Consider the following 22,578-nt stretch of genomic DNA (forward strand, 5'->3'; position numbering starts at 1 on the left):
GACTGAGGAGCCTGGTGCGGGAGAGGATACGGGCTGAGACGCTGGGGAAGTGCACTCGCAAACGCCTCTGGGGGAAATGTGCTGAGAGCAGTGACAGGCAGCAGGGAGTGTCTGGTCAATGGCGGGGCTGATGTGTCTGGTCACGCCAGCGAGCGCAGTGAAAGGGACTGTTGTGTAAGTTGGCCATTGAGAGGGCTTACTGTGTGCGAGGCTTAGTCACTCAGCAAAGGAAAACGTGAGCAAACCGCACAACAGAGCAGACCAGCTAAACTGGAGGAGCCGAGACTCGGGAACAGGCCCCGGGTTCTTAAAATCATAGAATCTTACAGGACAGAAGGAGGCCATTCGGCCCATCGTGCCTGTGCCAGCTCTATGGAAGAACTGCCCAATCAGTCCCAAACCCCCCCCCCAACCCGCTCTTACCCCATAGCCCTGCAAATCTTTCCCCTCTTAAGTACCTGTCTTATTCCCTTTCGAAAGTTACTATCGGATCTGCTCGTGCCACCCTTTCAGGCAGTGCATTCCAAACCGTAACAAGAACTTACACCGCAAATATTTACATCCGCGCTGAGCAACTCTTACACCCTAATAATAGTCCTTTATGTAGGGTAATAGCATGGCCCAAAGCACTTCGCAGAATATACTGTATAAAGTGTAGAAACTGTGTACTTCGGGGGCAAATGCAGCAGCCGAATTGTGCACAGCGAAGCACCACACACAGCCATGGTGTGAGTGACCAATTCTGTCTGGGGGATTATTGGGCAGGACACCGGGAGAGAGAGAAAGTCCCTTCTCTTTTCGAGCAGCAGCCCGGGATCTTCCACCATCAACTCCACACGCCTCTGTTTACTTAGCAGTAATTAGGAAACCGGTTGTTAGTCGATTGGCAAATCGCTTTCTGGGGGTAATAATCCCTCAAAGAAAAATTGGTCGCTCAATCCAATACTGTTTGTGGGACTCTGCTGTGCACAATTAGCTGCTGCGTTTCAGCCACAAAAGTCAATATTCTGTGAAGCGCTTTGGGACGTCTCACCGACATGATTAGGGGCTATATCAAATGCAAGGATTATTATTATATTATTATTAATTTTATGTGTTTCTGTCTCACCCTCTGTGTGCGCGTGTGTGTGTATTTGTGGCTGTCCTTCCTTGTGTGTGTGTGTGTGTGTGTGTATCTATCTCTCCTCCCTGTGGGCTGCCTAATTTCTCTGCTGCTGTTTCTTGGGCTGATGCCTCGGTCTTGTTAACAATACACTGGGGTGGGGGGGCGGGGTGGAGAAGGCGACGGAGCAGCCACTTGATCTGCAATTAACGGCGCGCTGCGTGAATCGAGAGCGACTCGCAGAGCGCACAATGCGGTCTGGAGACGGCCAGCTCCACACACACATACACACGCACACGGGGGACAGGACATTCCTCTGCACAGAGACCAGCAAATGGGAGATCTCTTGCAGTCGGCTGTGCTGAGCTGGGGGCTGTGCGATGCTGTGCTGTGTTGTGTAGTGCAGGCTCCTGCTGCTGCCTCCTGTAATGACATGGTGTCTCTCAGACTCAGGTTAGGACATGTCAGCCACAACTCCTTGGCATTTTTGCTGATGCCAGTGTTAAGGTGAGGTTCAGAGATTTGCTGAATCACCACCGAGCGGGGGCGGAAATTGCTTCTGATGGAGGAAAGTGAGTGACGTACACTCCAAATCCTCCTGGAGCAACAAACCAGCCCTGGCATTGGCTCTCTCTCTCTCTTTGGTGAGTGGATGAAGGGGGATGTAGGACTGGGTTGGAGGGGGAGGTGGTGGGTGGACAAGTTTGGGGTTGATAGAGGAATGGGGGTTGCGTTGCTATTCACGACTGCACCGCAAACGTAACGCCATTGAGCGGCGTGTTGTGTTTGCCTGTAGCAAAAAAAACAGTTACTACACTTGAGGCAGTTTTACGTTCAAGGCAAAACCGCATGTCGTTATTGGTTGTCACCCTGGAGCACTGTCACCTCGGAGCTAGAAGGTTGTGGGTTCACGTCAGGACTTTGAGCTCAGAGTCGAGGCTGATGCTCCATTACAGTGCTGGGGGGAGCTCTGCATTGTCGGAGATGTCATCCTTCGGATGAGACCCTTAACAGAAGTCCCAACTGCCTCTTCAATTGGACGTTACTGGAAAAGAGAAGGGGGTTTCTCCCTCCTGATGTTGCTGATCGACAAACATTACCCCAATTAGAGAGGTCACTCACTCACTCACTCACTCACTCAGGGGACTATCGCTATTAGCTGGGCTGTCTGATGATGTGGTGGAAACCATCTCACAATCCAACGATCAACCCACATCATGTGACTCTTGGCCCCAGGCTTATTGTACAGGACAGATTGCCAACACTGGAATCTGGTGCTTGTGTGGTGTGTGTGCGTGCGTGTGTGTGTGTGTGAGCTTAATATATCACCGAGGTTTGATCTGCCTGCCCTCCCCCATCCTCCACCAAACTTCCTGATCCTCTGCCGGACGCAGGCTACAGCAGCATTCTTACTTTTAATATCATTGATTCTTTAAATTGGAAAACCCTACGAGGTTGTTGTTGTCCGAGCCCAAGTGAGACCTTGTACAATCCCTGGGCAGGGCAGGGGCCAGGGTCCTTGTATGTCGGGGTCTCAGTCCCACTGCCATATGGCACGGAATATCCTCTCCAGCTTATCTGCTTTGAATGCTCGGGCCAGAATGTTAGTTGCAGGAGGATTAAACACAGATTGTAAAAAAAACTAGGTCCCGATGTGCATCTTAAATACCAGTGCTTCTGTCAGGGTAGAAATTAAATGTTCAATTTTCCACTTGAACGCCCAGAATTACTTCTCAACAGTGGTGGTGGGGGGGGGAGAAGGAGGTTGGACGAGGTGTCCTCTTCGCTGGCCTGGAAACAGGGAAGTTTTATGGAGAGCTACATTCAACTGGACCGGGGTTTGAGCTGGGTTTATCCTCCTTAGGGAGGTGGTAGGGGAGGGGAGCGGCGGAGGGAGGTAAATGGGGTCTCCTTAGAGCTGAGCTGGTTGTTGAGTGTCTTTGCCTGTGGTGTTATGTAAGCTGTTGGGATCTGGTCGGGGGAGTTGGGAGCTGCCTGTCAGGACAGGCAAGGTGGTGAGTGGTGTCTGGAGCTGCATCTCAATCGACTGGTGTGAATGAAATGGTAATTCGAAGCCACTGAATGAATGCAATGAAGAGCCACATTGATTGGGATCAGCCCTCCTCCCAGCCAGGAGCCTCGCAGATGTTCCCAGTCTCTGTGGCAACGCTGCAGATTACAGTTTAAAAACCCACCATCCCTCCCTCCTTCCGCGCCCCCCCCACCCCCCGCCTGTGTTTTCTGTGGGTTTTTTTGCCCAGCCGGGGTGTCTGGCAAACCATCACCATTGCTTAAGAGTCTCCAAACCAAGCTGAGAATTCCATACCTCCCACCTACACATGGAAATCCCAGAGATAAATTGTCCAAACAGTGACAACAGTCCTGGGAAGTGCTTTGAGACATCCACTGATATCAAACGTGAGAATTATTAATTATTATTATCATTATTTGTGGGACACTGCTGTGTGCAATTAATTGACTGCAGTGTTTGGCACACAAAATAACCAGTCAATTCACTTTACAGTGTATTTACAGTGATAAGGCGCCATATCAAATGCAAAGATTATTATTTTATTAAACGACTAAAGGGAGGGCTGGCAATGAAGAGTGTGACAGAAGGATTCTGTTCACTCCACCCGCCCGGTCGGTGTCAACATGTTGTTGCTATCAGGTGAACTTTGAGCAATGGTAAAATTCCACTCGCGTTCATTGTCACTTATTTATAACACTGCTCGGAGTTTGAGCCCCTGGAAGCCAGTCTGGTTGATGTTTGTTGAACAACGCCTGGGATTAAATGTTCATGAAAGGAAGGCGGGCAGGTGGGCAAAGCTGTCGAAAGCAACTGGAATCCTAGGTTTTATCAATTGAGGGAAAAGAATGATAGAACCAAAGAGATAATCTCCTGAACTTACATAATGAATATTATACATTAATATACTGACATAAACATAATTATAACAATCCTTGCATTTGATATAGCGCCTTATATTGTTGAGACGTCTCAAAGTGCTTCACAGGATATAGCTAGCTCTTCCTTCTGGGGTTGGGCTGTGACCTGCAGTTTATTCTCTCCCTTGTTATCCTACCATCAGGACCTTTATTTAAGTCATTGCTGTCTCTTAGCTCGATAAAATGAGGGTGGGGTGAGGTTGGGGGGTCGGGACACGTTGACTGTAATAGACCTGGTTTATTTTGACTGACGGACCAGGAGTGAAGGGCAGCCACCAGGAACAACAACAACAACTTGCACTTATATAGCACCCTCCACGCCAGGCGGCGTCTCAGAGCGCTTAACAATGGTGGAGCCAACAGGGTTGACAGGAAAGGTGGTGTAGGGACACTGGAACTCGTTTCAGAGGTGGTTGAACGTGGAGCAAGTTCTCTGGGACGCTATCCTGAGTGACAACCAAGCGCTATGTAAATGCAAGTTTGTGTTGTGGTTGAGGAAAGATACGGTTAGGATCCTGTAACTGATGAAATCGGCCCAATGGCCTTTTAACATCGCAGCCTCTCGTGCCGTCTTGCCGAGGTGTGTAATTTCCAGGCGTGTTCTCACTTGCCTCAGACGTGTGGAGCTAAGGCTGTTTTGATCTCTCTGTCCACAAACTAGAGCTCCACTTCCTATAAACACCTGGAGGTGGTGTGCTCTGCGGCTCTGGGGAGCCTCTTCTGCGAGCAGGAAGGAAGGATAAACTCGTCCCTTGTGCCAGTGGCTTGGCTGAGACCGAGCCTGTGCTCATCGGGAGCTGGTTCAGTTGGGTGTTGCTTTGTGACATCCCCAACAACAAGCTGCAGAAACCTCTCGCTCCCCAACCCGCACTTTGTCCTCTTCCAAAACGGAGCCCCTGTCCTTGTGTGTTGCTCAGTCGCTTACATTCTCGCCTCCAAGTCAGAAACTGTGGAGTCCTGTAGCTTAGTGGTTACAGAGCACACGCCTCGCAAGCGAGAGGACCTTGGTTCAGTTACCGGGCAGGGTGAAATCTACGGCAAGTCTCCTTACTCCACATGCTTCTGCTTACTTAGCAGCAAGTCGGAACTTGGATTTAGTGGACTGGCGGATCGCTTTTCCTGGGGTAATAATCCCTTAAAAAAAAATTAATAATTGGGTCACTCAATCCACTCCTGTTTGTGGGACCTTACTGTGCGCAATTGGATGCCGTGTTTCGCCCACAAAATATCCAGTCGAATCACTTTACGGTGTATTCCGTGCAGTGCTTTGAGACGTCTAGAAGACGTGATAAGGCGCTGTATCAAATGCAAGGACTCGCGCACTGGAGCATCAGTGAGTGAGGAAGAATGTGGGTCATGAAAAATTAGTCACAAAACTGTTAATGTGTCACCGTGGGCGAGGACGAGGGGTTACGTAGTCCTTTGGTGGCTTTCCAACTTAGCGGGGTCGTCTGAGTGCTGCTGACACTGCGATTAGTGTCAGCCAGATGGTGCTTTGTCACAGCTGGGACTTGAGGAATGTGGCCCATCGCTGAGCCCAGCCTGGCCCGCTGCCAACATAGCCCGTAGGCAATTAATAGACCCCAAGCCCACACAGTCATTCAATCTCCACACTCACTCAAACAGACAGGAGACCCTACAGGCTCCTCCATTGTCAACATCTCGGTGTGGCCTGGGGGGAGGTGGGGTTTGCGGTAAATCAAATGATGTTGCTCTGTGTTGTTGGCGAGAGCCCTCGCATATTTCCAACCCCTTTCCACACGCACACTCACACACACCCTCGCCCCTCGGTCACTCTTCCTCATCATTCCCCCAATAATGCCTTCCTGTTGGAATGGAGATTAAAGGTCAGAGTGCGAGATAGGAATAGAATACTGATGGGAATGTCGGAATGTGTGAGACCAGGGAAAGATCAGTGCAGCCTGTCTGACCAGGTCCGTTCCCAAATACCTCACTCGCATTACCCACCAGGCCCCTCACCGCTGAAACTACATCCCATTCCTCACAGCGTCTATCTCTAAACTGTCTGAAGGGCCAGGTTGGCTTGGTTGGTAGCTCTCTCTCTCTCGCCTCTGAGGCAAGGTTGGGGACTTTACAGCAAAATCCTTGTGACATTGAGACGTCCCAATGTTCTGCGATGAGGCGCCATGTCAAATGCAAAGCTTCTAATTATTATTAAAGGATAACTAGCCACTGCGTCACTGTCTCTCCAAACTGGGAATTTTCAGATGAACAAGTGATCGCTTGCTGTGGTCCTCTTGACCACCACATTGAATGAAGTGGAGCTGATCTGTACTTTTTAGGATTTGGAGGAGACCTTAATCAGATCCCCCCTCCCCTCCCCGTCTCCGCTAAGTCTCCTCATAGCTCAGATACCCAGCTGTTTAAACAGGATTTTTGAAATACCTTCATTGTGCTTCCTGGACAAGCGGGTCACTGAAAACCAGACCCGCACTGACTGACCCAGGCTTCACATGCAACACAGCTTACATTGCAAAGCCCCACATCAGGACTTTGATAATAATAATAATAATAAAGCTTGCATTTGATACAGCGCCTCGTCACGACTTCAAGGCTTCTCAAAGCGCTTCTCAGAATATACCGTAAGGTGAATTGACTGTGTATTTTGTGGGCGAAACGCGGCAGCCAAATTCGCTTTACAGTATGTTCTGAGAATAAAGACCCCAGTTGGAGTAGAGAAGGGAGATTCTTCCGGTGTTCTGGTCAGTAATTTCTCCAGATGAATCGCTCGTTCAGTTCACGGCTGTCCAGTCATGCTGTGTGTAAAATTGGTGGCCGCATTTGCCTCCAATATACAGTCACTACACTTGACAGCAATTTCCGGTGAACCACTTTAAGACTTTATGACGTTAATAGGCGCTGTGTCAGATGCAAGTATTATTATTGGATTCGTACCAAGTGCTTTCTGACACCCCATTACTTCAGGCGGGGGAATGGGCAATGCCCCTTAAACAGTTGATGGACGAAGGGAATCACAGTGGTTCAGACAGACTCAGTAGCCACTATTAGAAGTCTGTAGCCCCGGCCGGCTCTGTGCTGTGCCCAGGGTCAGCAAGGCTTGCTTCAGCTGCTCAAACTTTCTCTTTCGGAAACGCCCGCAGGCTTAAATGCTTAAAAATTCAGATGACCTCATACCATTGCCTGCCTTTGTTGATGACTACAGTGCAGTAGTTTCTATGGTGACCTTCCTCTAATGTGCTATTCTTAGAGTAAGCAGGAGCAAAATATGCCAAATCCTCTGCCAAGGTGGACAAATGTCCAAATCCCTGACTGTCCAGCACCTTGGGACGTTCGTCCTCCTGATGTGAAAGACGCTATACAACTGTAATTTTGTATTGTATACACTAAGGCAGGGGAACAAGGGGACACGGGGTTGGGGGGGTGGAGGAGTTTGCAAGGGGCAGTTTCAGGAGAGACACCAGGAAGTTTACCCAGAGGCTATAGAATAATAATGATAATAATAATAATTGACAACTGGAACAGGTTACCGGGAAGAGTGGCAATGGCCACTTTTTTGATGCCGTGTTGGGAGGATGGTAGGTGGGATGTTCTGGATGGAGGAAATCAGATCAGATGGGCCAAAGGATCTGCTTCATCCCAACAGATCGTGGGATCTGGTGATTATATGTTCACTAAGCCAGAGGACCTGGGGGGAGCCATTGAGCTGTCAGAAGTGACCGTCCCTTTGGATACAAATGTGACATTAAACAAAAGTGCCACCTGTGTCTGGTCAGGTGGACAGTAATGAACAGCTGTGAGACTGGACCAACATGCCATGCTCTGAGCAAAATATCAGTCGTTTGTCGGCTGAAAAATGCTTTGAGTCTATTATAAGCAGGGCTCCGGGGCATCGCAAGTATCGCAGGCTTTCTCCGGACAGAGCTGCACATTGGGTATGTTTCAGCCTGGGAGTGGGGCAGCGACCACTTTTAGCCTGGAATTTGGTGGAGGATTGCCAGCCAGCTCGCTAGGATCAACTCCGAGCAGTCGAATTCATTACACCAGCATGGAGTAATGGCTCTAATCCTCACATTCGATACGGCGACTCCAACATCTCAACGTCTCAAAGCCCTTTTTTTTTGTGGCCAGCCGGGTGTCTTGGCACATGCAGAAACCCATCACTGACCTTAAGAGCGTCCAAACCAGACTGAGAGTTCCACATAGGCACGGTAATGCAAATCTCCCCGTGTCTGGAATGGAATGCGAACTCTCTTCCCCCTGGAGGATGCACCCTGCTCGCTATGTTCCGGAAAGTTATAGGCACAGGCTGGCGAGAGCTCCGGCTTGAAGACCCCACAAACTGCTGGGGTTTAAACAGCTAAAATCGGATAGTTTCCCATTGAGAGGGAACAAGATTGCCATTGTTTGTCCATCTTGGACCACCCGTTAGGGCTTTGACTTGCAGGGATAACAGGAGCTTGGTGGGAAGAATCTCTGCACCCCAAAAAACACAGTCACTACACTATACAGCATATCCTGTGAAGCGCTTTGAGACGTCTTGAAGACATGATAAGGCACTGTATCAAATAACAACAACAACTTGGATTTATGCAAGGATTATTACTATTGTTTATCAGGAATGTTGTTGAGTAAAACTCTGGTTCACACGAGAAGGCCAGTTATTAAGCTGCGAGTTACACTGTAAACAGCTGTCGGTAATTAGACACCTGCCCACACACTCGGTCTCAGCTGTGTGCTGACACGCTCTGTAAAGCAGAGGTTATCTGCAATCTCTTCCCTCATCCTGATGGGAAACTTACCGGTGCTTCCCTGTGTGAGCAGGAGGACCGCTCGGAGCGGTGTGTGAGGTTGAGTTGGGCGTCCAGTGAGCAGAAGGTAACAGAGCATCCGAGTTCTGCCTCCATCTGTCATCTCTCCAATTGTGTCTCGGAATATTAGACACGGTTAAATTACCAGACAGCTGGGCCATTCAGCACCCCCCCCGCGTCTCCCCCCGCGCCCCCTCCCCCTTCCTGGGTCTAAATCTCTTGTTAGTTACAGAGTGTTCACAAAGTCCTGTTACCTCCATTTTCTGTCTACAAATGCACTGACCAACAACTGAAACATGTGGAAGAATGATGGTGATCGGCAGACTGCCATCCACCCGGCTTCCTTACTCCAGTGTTGGGCTTGGTTAGAGAGGGTGGACGGACGAGGGTGGCCTTGTTTGGCTAGTCTTTGGAAGGAGCCCTTGGCTATTATAAACGTAAGATGGCCAATAGCAGATCTGGAGGGGAGGTTTAAGAGGAATTTATTCGCGCAGAGAGAGGCTGGTGAGAGTGCGGGAACTCACTCACTGTGGTGGAGGAAAAATGCATCGGTGTTGTTTGGGGCGGGGGGAGAAGTTTAATCCTGAGGGGAATGGAGGGGGGTAGGAAGAGGGATTATGAAGGGAGGGGTCTCATGTGGAGTCCAAACACCGGTACGGACTAGTCGGGTCGAATGGCCTGTTTCCGTGCTGTAGAAATCTTACATCATGAAATCACATCATGGCTGCTCCTCTATTTCCCACTCTCCCCCCCCCCCCCCCCCACCATGGCCGGTTTATTTTACAGTTTCTTGTGCTGGAATGTCATGCGTACTGATGCTGTCCCACTTCCCTTTGTTCTCCCCCCTCCCCTCCCCTCCCCGCCAATCTCTCTCTCTCTCTCTCTCCCGTCTAGGATTTCCTTTGTATTGCGCTTGCTCCCTTTCCAGCGTCTCACCTTCTGCTAGTGCACGCACTCACTCACACACACGTAGTCAGTGACTGCTCCACACATTGTGCAGCCATCAGCCTGGCTCAGTGCTTAGCTCTCTAGCATTTGTGCCAGGAAGTTGTGGGTTCAAGCCCCACGTCGGGACCTTGAGCTCCCAAGTCTAGGCTGACCCTCTGGGGCGAGTGCTGCACTGTCGGAGGTGCCATTCTTTGGATGAGACGTTAAGACGATGAGATCCCATCTACCTGTTCAGGTGGACGTTAAAAATCTCAGAAAGAGAAGGGAGTAACTCTCTCTCTCCCCCGGTGTCCTGACCAATAATCCCCCAAATNAAAAATCCAGAATAAATACATTAAAGCTCCAGCCCCTCAACTCAGTATCCTGTAATTCACCCCCTTTCGCTTTCTCTGTCTCTCTCTCGCTCTCTCTCTTACCCGCTCATGAATGTCTCTGTCGTGGGTGACCCTTTTCGCCCACAAAATACACAAGTGTTTGGGTGGGTGGGTGGGGTCGGCGGGAGTGGGAGACTGGGAGGAGCGGAGAGGCTGTGGGGTGGTGGTGGGGGGGTAGGAGACTCTATGGTTGCCTCTATTCTATCTGCGTACATAGAGCAATCCTGACAGAGAGGCAAGGTGGAGAGGCTCCAACTACAGCAGAGCTGTGTACTCCGGCCTCTTTCCTTCCTTCCTTCCCAATCCCAGCGTTTTGTTGATTGTCCGGAGCCAGGGACAGGGCTGGCCTTCCTGAGAGACTGTCAGCGCCTTTCCCTTCCCACAGGCTTTCACAGCCACCGCTCCCTGCCACAGGGAGATCTTCCCTGTCAATTCTTCCCTTGGGGAAAAAATATTCGCCCACAAAATATATACAAGTCAATTCACTTCACGGTATGTCCTGTGAAGCGCTTTGAGATGTCGCCAAGTCGTGAGAGTGGAAGGCAAACTGGATGGACCTTGGTCTTCTTTTGCACGGCAAATTCTTATGTCCTTGTGTGATAGGCGCTGCATCAGTTGTAAGGGTTATTATTGTTATTTATTAGAGTAAAGCTCCCTCTATCTATACTGTCCATCCAACACTCCCAGGTCAGCCTGAGGTATAAATGATAATAACAATCCTTGCATTTGATACAGCAATATATCCTGTGAAACTGAAACATCGCGAAGAGGTTATAAGGGGCAATATCAAATGCAACGAACATCATTATTATTATTATTATTATTCGCTGTCAGACCTCTGCTGTGCAGGTTCCCAGGGGCTGGGGGCACCTTCAGGCAATGACGTGATTTCACATGCTCGCGTCTATTGTAGGGTCTTAAGCCTTTCCCAGATTGGGTTTCATTATGATTCGCTGTTCTCTCTCTCTTTTAGAACAAACTGAAGCCACATTGTGTCTCACTTAGACTCCCACTGTCATCCTTTTATAGATCATTATTCATGTCTGCCTCCGTCTCCCAGCCTCTGAACAGCTCATTTGCTCTCTTTCCCTGCTTCGCTCTCTCTCTCTCTCTCTCTCTTTCTCTTTGTCATTTACTTTTTCTTTTTCTCTGTCTGCCTCTCTCTCTCATTATTCACCTAGTTTTTTTTCTCTTCCTCTCTTTATTTCTCTCTCACGCACTCTTTTTTTCTCTTTATTGTTCTCTTTCTCTTTTCCTCTCCTTTGCTTTCTTTTTCTCTCTCTCTCTCTCTCTCTCTCTCTTTCCGTCTCTCGCTTACTTACCCCCCCTCTCTTACTATTTATTTGGGAATTCCATGTATCCCACCTACACATGGACATTCCCATGTTTTGGAATGGAATGTGCACTCTGTATCCATAGACACAATCTCCTAACCTTATTCCAGAGAGTATTAGGCTCAGGTTGGCGAGAGCCATGGTTTGGGGAGCCCAGAGTGTGCTGGAGTCTAACCAGCTAAAACCACACAGCTTGCCATAGAGAGCGATGTCTGGCAAGCTTTCCCGCTGCTTGTCCGGCTCGGACCACCCCACCCTAACGGTGGTTAGGCATCAAACCTGAGTTTCAGAACAAAAACGGGCGGACAGTAAGCCTGCACAATACACAGTCACTACACTTTACAGTAAATACCATGAAGCTTTGAGAAGTCCTCAGCCTGGGCCGAGCTCAGTGCTCAGTGCGTCTGTCAGCAGGGTTGGAGTTGAGAGGGAAGAGTTGCTGCTTTTCCCGTCTAATTGTGGCATCAAATCGGGCAGTGAGCTCAGCCCAGGCTGAGATCAAAGTCGGTGACGTGACGCTGTGTGGTTTAGTGCCCACTAAGCCGGTGGGAGCTGGTGAGGGAGCTTACACTCAGCCGCAGGGTACAGTTTAACCTCAGCGTTCTGTCAAATAAGCAGGTCTGACTGCAGGGCGGGTCGTGTGGTCACCCTGTGGTCAAGTGTGAGTCACCGTATCCTGAGATTACCTTCCTGTGCCATGTGTGCCATGCTGCTAACCACTGAGAGTCAGACCTGGGAGGGGGGGGCGGGGGGGTGGAACAGTCAACCTACACAATACACAGTCACTTTAAAGTCAATCTTATGAAGCTTCGAGACGTCCTGCTGACGTGAGAGACGCTGTGGCAGATGTAAGGATTATAGCCTCTAACGATCTGAAGATTTTTATTATTAATGGAAAAAGAGACGGGAGAGTTTCTGCCTGTGTCAGGGCGACAGTCAGATTTCCTTCATGTCTGTTTGTGGGACGTTGCTTTGCTGGAGGCACTTCCCCAGCCTAACCCAGGAGAGTGTTTGCGTCATGGAAACTGGATGTTGGGGGAAGTGGGGAGGGGAGGTGGGTTGGGGGGGGGGGGGGGTGAAAGCCGATCGCTGACACTGAATGGAGTGTAAGAGCAGAAAGGGATGAGGTCATTGAGTGGGTCGCTGGTGTGGAGGAAGCATTGAGGCTGTGCCAGTTCTCTGGGCTTCTATTTCCTTGTAGATTGTGTTATTTGTGATGGAATCAGAGCCACGCAGGACAGGACAGCCGGGCAGGGACAGGACATGAATAGAATGAGAAGACATCCGGCCAGCCTCCCCAGATCGTTCAGATACCGGGAACCATTGTGTCGCCCGAGCCACCAAATTCCCACCTGGTCTGAGCCTGCGCGACTTTTAAGGTGCTTTTGACTTTTTAAGGCGGCTGCGAATTGTGGAAAATCTAATAATCATAATAATATTAATAATAATAATCCTTGCGTTTGAGACAGCACCTTATCACGTCGTTGAGGCATCTCAAGGCGCTTCACAGGATATACCGTAAAGTGTAGTGACCATGTATTTTGTGGGCGGGCGAAACACGGCAGACAGTTTGCACACAGCAGTGTCCCACAAACAGTCGTGGAGTGAGTGACCAATTTTACCTGTGGGGATTGTTGGCCAGGACGCCAGGAGAGAGAGAGAGAGAGAGAAGTTCCCTTCTCTTTTCGAATAGCGCTGTTATTAATGGCGAGCGAGAGAGAGCCAAGCATCCGGGACACTACCCTGTGTGATGGGCGCTGTATAAGTACAAGTTGTTGTGTGAGGCGCACTCACTAACACGGTTTCTCCCTGGGTTGAAACTTGGTCCTGCCGCGTTGCTTGAGATTTAGGGTTTCAGCAAGTCTCCCCCCAGCCCCCACCCTCCGCCTCATGTCTTAGGCATGTGGACCTCGTCCCCACGTGGGTTTTGCCCCCTCGCTCTCCTTGACCATTGTTGGGCAGTGAGCAACAGTCAGCTGCTCTGGTCCTGAGCCAGTCGGGACCGCAGGACTCCAGGGCACTGCTGGTGACAGCACAGCCCAGACTGGCTCATCTGTAGGACCTGGAAGGGCCAAGCGGTCACTGGGGGCAGGGAATCCTCCCACTGAGCTCCCGTTAACCCTGCAGCCAAAGCCCTAAAGGGTCGGGTGGTCCTCGCTGGACAAGCAGCGGGAAAGCTTGCCGGACAGCGCTCTCAATGGCCAAGCTGTGCGGTTTTAGTTGGTTAGACTCCAGCTCTGGGCTCCACAAATTGGCTCCTGTGCCTATTAGTCTCCAGAATTAGGTGCGCAGGGTGCATCCCTCTGGGGAGGGAGAGAATGCACAATGCATTCCAGAGGATTATTATAATACGAGGAAATCTCTGTGTGTAAGTGACATACACATGTGAGGCTCTCAATCTGATTCGGATTCTTAAGCAAAGTGAAGGGTTTCTGTGTCAGACGAGACAAGTTGCAAAAGACAGACAAAGAGATGTTGAATTGAGCGTGAATTCCGCCGTGACTTTTGGTCGGGGCAGGTGTGCGGAGGCTCTGCGTGCGTTTATAATCCCTGGAGCTCGGGGCGGGAGTGCTATCCGTCTTGTTGGACAGTTAGTTATCCTGCTCTTTAGGATGTGACAGAGTGAAAGTTCACAGCTCTCGGCTACCGTCCTGTCCTGCCCTGAGCTGATCAAGGCTTCGCATTCCGCTTCTAAACATTCCTGCTGTTTTACTGGCCCAGTGTCTGTCAGGCTCACTGCTCATCACCCAATGTGGATCTGTTCAGCTTGTCTTTGTGCTGGAGAGAGAGCGACGGCTGGTGGTTTTTTTTGGGTGGGGGGTGGTTTCAGCTAATAGAATTGTCTCCGGCTCAATCCCTCTGCCTTGTCCATCTTCCGGTTGCCCTTCCTCTTCGGCCGGGCTCTCCCTCCTCACGCTGCTCTTTCTAACCTTTCCCGGCATGAACGAACGAACGACCCTCCGTAAGGTACACCGGGAAAAGATGAAATCGGACCGTCACTCAATCCTGTTTGTGGGACGCCACAAAATATACAGTTACTCCGCTTTACAGTATGACGGTATATTCTGTGAAGCGCTTGGAGACATCTCAACGACGCGCGAGATCAAATGCGAGGATTATTGTTGTTTTTAAATGTGTGGACGCCTCAATAGCCAGGGCCGTCCCCTGGTGTGAGGGCAAGACACCTCGTTCCTCAGTCGTGTCTGCTTTAAGCTTGGAGTCTCTGCTATCAGATCTCTGGCTTCTCGTGCAATCTTCTGCATTCCTGATGAGAAATGAGCCGAGTGTTACTGATCCCTCCGCTGATCAGCACTCGTTGCCCTCGGCCACTCCACCTCTCAATACAGTGGCTCACTGCCAGAAATTACAACACGTTTGTAGCCCAAAGTCAACCAAACACTGGCCCAACAGTAGCCCAATATTACACGTTGCCTCCGAAAATAATAATTCTTGCATTTGATAACAACAACATCTTGCATTTATAAGGCGCCTGCACCCAGGGAGACGTCTCAGAGCGCTTAATAGTGGCAGAACCCGATGCCAAGTCCAGGGGAGGGGGAAGGTGACCCCCAGGCCCGCTCGTAGGGGAAGGTCTTCAAGTGCGACTTGAAAATGTGGAGAGTGGGGGCAAGGCGAAGGGTTCCACAGCTTCGGGGCGTAGTGGCTGGAAGCACAGCCGCCGATGGTGGGGAGGAGGCTCCGGGGGAGATAAGGAGGAGGCCGGAGCCAGTTGATCGGGTGGTGACATAGGGAGAGAGCGAGTTGGAATGGCAGTGTAGGGGGAGTGTTACTCTGGCGCTAACCTGGGCTGGGGCTGGCCTGGGAGTGTGGATGTGGCAGTCAGTGGTTGCAATGGAAATCTAGTCGTGAGGATGTCTCTCTACTAGACACAGAACGAACACCATGAAAAGCTGTGTGTGCCCAGGGCTGTGTGCACTCACCCGGAATCAGCATCAATGGTCTGAGAGCAGGCAAGGCGGGGGCTGACAGGCTGAATTGATGCCCCCGCAGGGATGTGTGCATGCATGTTTGTCAAGGGAAAGTTGGAACGATTCTGACAGCTAAATCTCTCTCTCTGTCTATCGGTTCCTGGCCTGAACTGCTGATGAACAAAACAAGAATGAACCTGACATCTGATACCGGAGAAACTCTCTTCTCTTTTCAGATTGTGCCACGGGATCTTTTAACGCCCACCTGCACAGGGGAGAGACACACAGTTAGAAACAGTGACAGTATTCCTCGCATTTCATACAGCGCTATCTCACGTTGCCCGGACTTCTCGAAGCAAGCCCTTCGCTGGATTTTACTGTCTTTTCCCAGTGTCCTGACCGACAATCCCGCCCCCAGATGAAATTGGTTGCGCTCATATTGGCTGCCATATTCGCCTACAAACTACACAGTCACTACACTTTTTTCAGTAAAATCCTGTGGAAGTGTATTTGGAGGCCAAATGCATTGCAGCATTTTGGGAGGAGGGGGTGTGTGGATAGTGGTACAGAGCAGGTCCCCAAGTGGGACTTAAGAGTTAATATAAAAGGCCTTTACTGTAGATTGCAAGTGAATGTATTATAGCTTTGTGCGTATGAGGGTCAGACTCTGCCGTTGAAATTCCTGCTTAATCCCTCTTCGACCAGACCTTCAGGCACCCACCTACCGCCTACCCTGCCTGCCCTCCACCCCCTCCTGATCCCAGCCACCAGCTCGGGTGCAAACCATTAACTGTCCGGCGCCTTGGGACGTCCTCCCGACGTGAAAGGCGCTGTTTAAATGTCACTTGTTGTTGTTGCTCAGTGCCGCTGATCTGAGACAGAGCTGCGGTTGAGTGAGTCAGATACGACAACAACAACTTGACTTTATATAGCCCCCACCCCCACCCCCAGGCAGGGTAGGGTCCTGGAGAGCGTTTGACTTCATCTTCTCCCCGTGAACCTTGGGTACCAGGTGAGAGATGGCTTGTGCTGGGCAAGGTTAGACCGAAGGGTGTGAAGAGAGAGCGAGAGCGAAAGAGAGCAAAGGAAAAGGAAACATTTTCCCAGAGAGGGGATGACGGAGGGTGTGGGGGTGTTTGTCAATCATCAGGTATGGGTGCGGGGGAGGAAAAAGGAGGGGAAAGGGAAAATCGTTCAAAAGAAAAATTGTTCCATTGATAAAAGGCGGAGAATAGTACATTCCTTCAAGAGCGCGGGCGGAGGGAGTGGGTGGGGGGGGGGTTGGGGCGAGAGGGAAGGGGGAGGGAATATATTAAGCGACAACACAAACAAGGGATTGAGCGTTCTGTCACGCACGGCTGGACTTTAGAAACGGTTGGACGTGAGAGAATAGAATTAGGAATTTTTTTTTTTTTTTGAAAACGTGACCGAGAGGGGGAGAGAGCGCGAGGGAGACGGGGAGAGGGAGAGGGGGAGCGAGAAAGACACTGAGGACAGAGAGCGTGTGTGGGGAGAAGGGGTGTCTTTTGCAAGTCTTCCTGAATGAAATGTCGGATGGATTCTTTGTCAGCCTTTTACCGTTGCTCTCTTCATTTGCCAGAGTCGTGTTTGGCGCCGTCTCTCACCCTTTCTCTCATTCCCTCCCCCCCCACTCCCTTCTCTCTCTCCCTCTCTCTCACACCCACACTTGCTCGTTCACTGTTTCCCTATTTTATCAAAAGAATCCTAAGTCCCAGCGGCTCCTGTGTTACGAAGCTTGTTAATCGAGTTGCACGGAGTGGCTGTGGGTTGGAGTGAGAGCATCCGAGCGCTGTCTGTTCCAGTGCCAGTCAGTGCACTTTACAATGTGTCCTGTGAAGCGCTTTGAGACGTCTCGAAGACGTGATAAGGCGCTGTGTCAAATGCAAGGATTAGTATTATTATTATTATCACTCGGGGTTTAATGAGGAGAACGAGCTGGAGACTGACTAAGGCATGTGAACTGTGCTCTCTCTTTCTGTCTGTCTCATTCCCTCTCTCATTCCCTCTCTCCATCGCCCTCTCCATCGCCCTCTCTCTCTTTCTCACACGCTTTGAGTTTAAAGCGGAGAGTGGGTGGGAGTCGAGAGCTTGCGAAGGGGATAAGCTTTAGCGTGTGAGTGTGAGAGAGAGGGGCAGGTCCTGGCTGCACAGTGGCCATTGGAACGTGAGTGAGTGGATGAGGGCGGAGGTGGTGGTGGTGGGGGGGGGGGGGCCGGACAGCGATGTGGTGGGGGGGGGGTGGAATTCCGGGAGTATGCTTGAGCCGTGACGAGGGTTTGATTCGACGTGTTAAAGCTCTCGGAGCTCGGATCCAAACTGTGCCGGAGAGAGACTGGAATCAGCAGGACGGGCAGCGAGGCATGTGTGTGTGAGCCATCCGGGAGCACACGTGTGTGTGTGTCCCCTCGCTGGAAGGGGGAGCGGGGAGTGCGGGGGGGCGAGTGCGAGACGCTCTGTGTGATCGGGGCCTGGGTAGCCACAAGTCGGCAAGGTTTGACGTGAATCCTGCAGGAGACTGAAAGAGAGAGGGAGGGAGGGAGCAGCCATGGGTCAGGCAGCTTCCTGCACACAGACAGGTTGGTGGAGATTTCCTGCTTACACAACAACAACAACAACAACTCGCATTTACCACAGCGCTCCCCGCCCCCCCCCACCCACCCCCTCACGCAGTGTTTGAGAGTGGCGGAGCACGACGCCGAGCCGGGGGGAGGTGACCGTAGGCACGGGCGGTCAAAGAGGAAGGTCTTCAGGCGCGACCTGAAGATGGGGAAGGAAGGGGCAACGTGGAGGGATAGAGGAAGAGTGTTTCCGGAGTTTGGGGGTGTAGTGGATGTTGTGCGCGTGCGTGTGTGTGTGTGCGCGTGTGTGTGTGTGCGTGTGACTGACGGGCTGGCAGATTGATGCCCTGATTTTGCTGCCTGTGGCCTCGCTGTGGCTGTGACCCTCAGTGAATCAGCTAACGATTAACAGCGAGCATTGTGCTGTGACCTCCCCAAGAGCATTAAATTACCAGAGCCCGGCCCGGCCCGGCCAGCGAGCGCCACACAGGAACTCCAGCCGGGCTGTGGCTCCGCAGCTGGTGCCCAGGGCTGGGAATCTGAGCAGAACGGCTCTGGACACTCGTTTCTCTGCCTTTTTAACAACAACAACTTGCATTTGCGCCGGGAGGCGTCCCAGGGCGCTTGACAGTGGTGGAGCACGACGCCAAGCCTGGGGGAGGGGGAGGTGACCGATGGGGAGGGAAGGAAGGGGCTAGGCGGAGGGATTGAGGGAGAGTGTTCCAGAGTTCGGGGGCGTAGTGGCTGAAAGTGCCGATGGTGGAACGCAGGGCACGAGGGACAAAACAAGCAGGTCACAGAGGTAGGGAGGTACCAGGGCATGAAGGTACCCATCTGTCCTGTCTCATTCTCTCTCTCTCTCTCTGTGTCCGTCCTGTCTCACTCGATGTTTCTCTGTGTAATTACAGAGCTGCTGGGATCCTCCAAGAGGCTGAATGTTAATTACCAGGATTCGGATGGGTGAGTGCTCACAGTCCCCACACACTAACCCGCTGACCCTCTGCCGTAAATCACACTGTGCGGGTAGGAGTGGGTGAGGTGGGGGCGGGGGGGGGGTAGGGGTAGTGCGGGGATGGGGTCTGCGCGGGGTGGGAACGGCTGGTATTGACAGCTCCAGGGGGTCTCGTTGCTGATTCAGATCATCGCTCAGACACAAACAACCAGTGACACCCCCTCCCCATCCTCAACTCGCCTCCCCTCCCCCCCCTCCTTCCCTCCCTCCCTCCCTCCACACTGGGAACAGGACGCTCCTTCAGGAGCAGAGGCGAGGGAGTGCGAGGTGTTGTTGGTTATGTGGCCTCGGGAAGGTGACTCACCCAGAAAACATTCCCCCAGAACACGTTGCTGCTCGTTCAGCTGATGATGTGTCAGACATTCCGCTCAGCGTCACGCTTTGTGTGCGCAGGTGAAGTGAGACACTCCTCCCGGGCACACGTGTGCGCGATGTGTGTGTATGTGCACGCATGTTCGTGTCTGAGTTCGATGTGATGTGTGTGTGCAATGTGTGTGCGCGCGCGCGTGTTTGAGTCTATGCTGTATGTGGGCTGCGTGTGCGCGACGTGTGTGTCTGTGCTGTGTTTGTGTGCTGTGTGTGTGCGTGAGCGATGTGTGTGCTGTGTGCGCGCGCGCTGTGTGTGTGTGTGCGAGCAATGTGCGTGTGTGTGTGCTGTGTGTGTATGTGTGTGCTCTGTGTGTGTGTGTGCGAGCGATGTGTGCGTGCTGTGTGTGTGTGTGCGCGAGCGAGCGATGTGTGTGTGTGTGTGCGCGCCCGAGCGATGTGTGTGTATGCGCGTGCTGCGTGTGTGTATGTGTGTGTGTGGATGAAACGCGAGCGGACATGGGAGTCAGGTTGTGACTCGCAGAGAGAGTGGAATGTGAGCGTGTTTGCAGCGAGGAGGCAGGATGCCGGGGTACTTGCCGGAGTGACGCTCTCGCTAACCGTGGGCCGAGTGCAGCTGTTTTGACCGCGAGTGCAGCTTCTCCCCTCAGCTCCGCTCTGCTGAGGGGGAGCATTGTGAGTGACTCACGAGGAGGCCGACAAACTCCGAGCTCTGTCTTGTTCAGCTCCGAGTGAAAGGAGAGCCGTGTAACGATGATGTAACTATAATAATCCCTGTCTTTCAATACAGCGCATTATCACATCATCCAGAGGCACCTCAAAGCGCTTCGCAGAATATACTGCAACGTGTGGTGACTGTGTATTTCGTGGGCAGCCAATGGCGCACAGCAGCGAGATAATGACATAGCAACAGTAGCCCCTGCCTTTGAACCCAGCGCATTATCACGTCGTCCAGGCGTCTCAAAGCCCTCCGCAGGGTTTTGCAGTGAGGTGTAGTGACTGTGCATGTTGCAGGCCAAACCCAATTTGCGCAAAGCAATGCCCCGCAAGCGAATGACTGGTTTTATCTGGGGGATTGTCGGCCAGGACACTGGGGGAGAGAGAGAGAAAAACTCCCTTCAGTGCCGCCGGATCTTTAACCTCCACCAGAACAGTCAGACGAGGCCTCACTTGAGCCTCCAACAACCCCCCCCCAGCGCGGCGTGGATGCTGATGCGTGTGCTCTTCCCCGCAGGTTCTCGGCTCTGCACCACGCTGCTCTCAGCGGCAGCACTGAGCTCATCTCTCTCCTGCTGGAAGCTCAGGCAGTCATCGATATAAAGGACGGCAATGGTGGGTATCACTGACTCTCATTGGGAAATGGCTTTATTTTAGCAACGTGCCTTTCTACTCTAACCCCATTCCCTTTTCTTTCTCTCTCTCTCTCTCTCTCTCTCTCTCCCCCTCTCTCCCTATCGTGTCCGTGCTGGTGCTCGCTCCCCCACTGGGGCTCTCCACTCCAATCCCAGGAGGGAGATCTTTGTACCCAATATAACCAGGGCTTTTCCTGTTCGCTTTTGACCGCGGTGACCGAGACGTGACTGTGTGACACTCGCTGTGTGTTCTCTGCACTGACGCTCTTCTCTTTGTTCCCGGTTGTGGTTGTTGTTGTTGTTGGCGTTGGGGCAGGAATGCGCCCCCTGCACTATGCGGCCTGGCAGGGGCTGGTGGAGCCCGTACGTTTACTGCTGCGGGCGGGGGCGGTCGTCAACATGGCCTCACTGGACGGGCAGATCCCACTACATCTCTCGGCCCAGTATGGACATTACTGTGTGGTAGGTACCGACCAGAACGCCACCCTACCTCAGGGGCGCTGTATACATGCGAGTTGTTGTTGTTGGGGCGATGCTGGGGCCTGGAAGGTTGTAGGTTCACAGCCTCCCCTCAGGACCCCTGACGTCAATGCTGTCACTGGAGCCATTGCCATCAAGAGCCCTGTCTGGCAAGCTTTCCCGCTGCTTGTGCAGCTTGGACCACCCGACTGACCCGTGAGGGCTTTGATTTGTTAGGATAATGAGGGCTTTGGGGCTGAGACCGGGTGGAGTTTGGGGTCTGGTTTCACAGTGGGCAGCAAGGCCACTCTGACGCTTTCTCTCTCTCCCCGTTGCCAGTCGGAGATGCTCCTGCAGCACCAATCCAACCCCTGCATCGTCAACAAGGCCCGCAAGACCCCGCTGGACCTGGCCTGTGAGTTCGGCCGACTGAAGGTGAGGCGTTGAGGGGTCAGTGCAGATTGTAGTGCAATGGAGATCAGAGTCGTAGACATTTACAGCACAGAAGGAGGCCATTTGGACCATCAACTCCCCCCACCTCACGCACCCCCCACCCAGCTCTCACAGCAAGCTGTCCACACAATCCCACTGCCCCATCCCCACACCCTTCAAGCCTCTCCCTCCCTCACTCACATTCCTAACACAGTTTATACGCCCACAAAGCATACAGTCAATTCACTTTATAGTGTGTCCTGTGAAGCGCTTTGAGACGTCTCGAAGACGCGATAAGGCACTGTATCAAATGCAAGGATTATTATTATTATTATTGTCTCACTGCCTGTAATATTGGAGGTTGTACTGGCTGGCTGGCTGTCTGTCTCTCTGACTGTCTCTCTGGCTGGCTGGCTGTCTGTCTGTCTCTCTGGCTGTCTGTCTCTCTGTCTCTCTGGCTGTCTCTCTGGCTGTCTGTCTGTCTCTCTGGCTGGCTGGCTGGCTGGCTGACCGATGGCTGTGTTCACAGGTTGCCCAGTTGCTGTTGAAGAGTAACATGTGTGTGGCCCTGCTGGAGGGACAGTCTAAGGACAGCCACGACGCCAACTTCACCACCCCCCTGCACCTGGCCGCCAAGAATGGCCACAAGGACATCATCGGGTAATAGCTCTTCACCAGACCGGGAGAGAGTCACTGGTCACAGTCATTTTTTTTGTGTGGCGCGGAGAGGTGGGGGTCAGCCGGGCATCTGACACACACACACATGGAAACGCGTCCCCGTTGCTTAAGAGTCTCCAAACCGAGCTGAGAATTCCATGAATCCCACCCACACATGGAAATCCCAGAGATAGATTATTGGGATGGAATACGCTCTCTCTCTCTCCCTCTCTCCCTGGAGCGACGCAGGCCGCTCACCTAATTATGGAGCGTATTAGGCGCAGGTTGGTGAGAGCCGAGGCTTGGGTGGGAGGGAACCCAGAGTGTGATTACA

General features: G+C 52.0%; 1 protein-coding gene across 1 annotated transcript in view; it reads left to right on the forward strand.

Moving 5' to 3' along the window:
- Window positions 1-22,578, forward strand: part of LOC103175749 (caskin-2) — a 37,039-nt gene that overhangs the window by 4,152 nt on the left and 10,309 nt on the right. The window contains 5 exon segments of the mRNA XM_042342406.1: window positions 18,914-18,965; window positions 20,579-20,676; window positions 21,013-21,158; window positions 21,495-21,590; window positions 22,117-22,247. Coding sequence (XP_042198340.1) covers window positions 18,914-18,965; window positions 20,579-20,676; window positions 21,013-21,158; window positions 21,495-21,590; window positions 22,117-22,247 — 523 coding nt within the window.

The sequence above is a fragment of the Callorhinchus milii genome, unplaced genomic scaffold, assembly GCF_018977255.1.
Source record: "Callorhinchus milii isolate IMCB2004 unplaced genomic scaffold, IMCB_Cmil_1.0 Scaffold20, whole genome shotgun sequence".
Lineage (NCBI taxonomy): Eukaryota > Metazoa > Chordata > Chondrichthyes > Chimaeriformes > Callorhinchidae > Callorhinchus > Callorhinchus milii.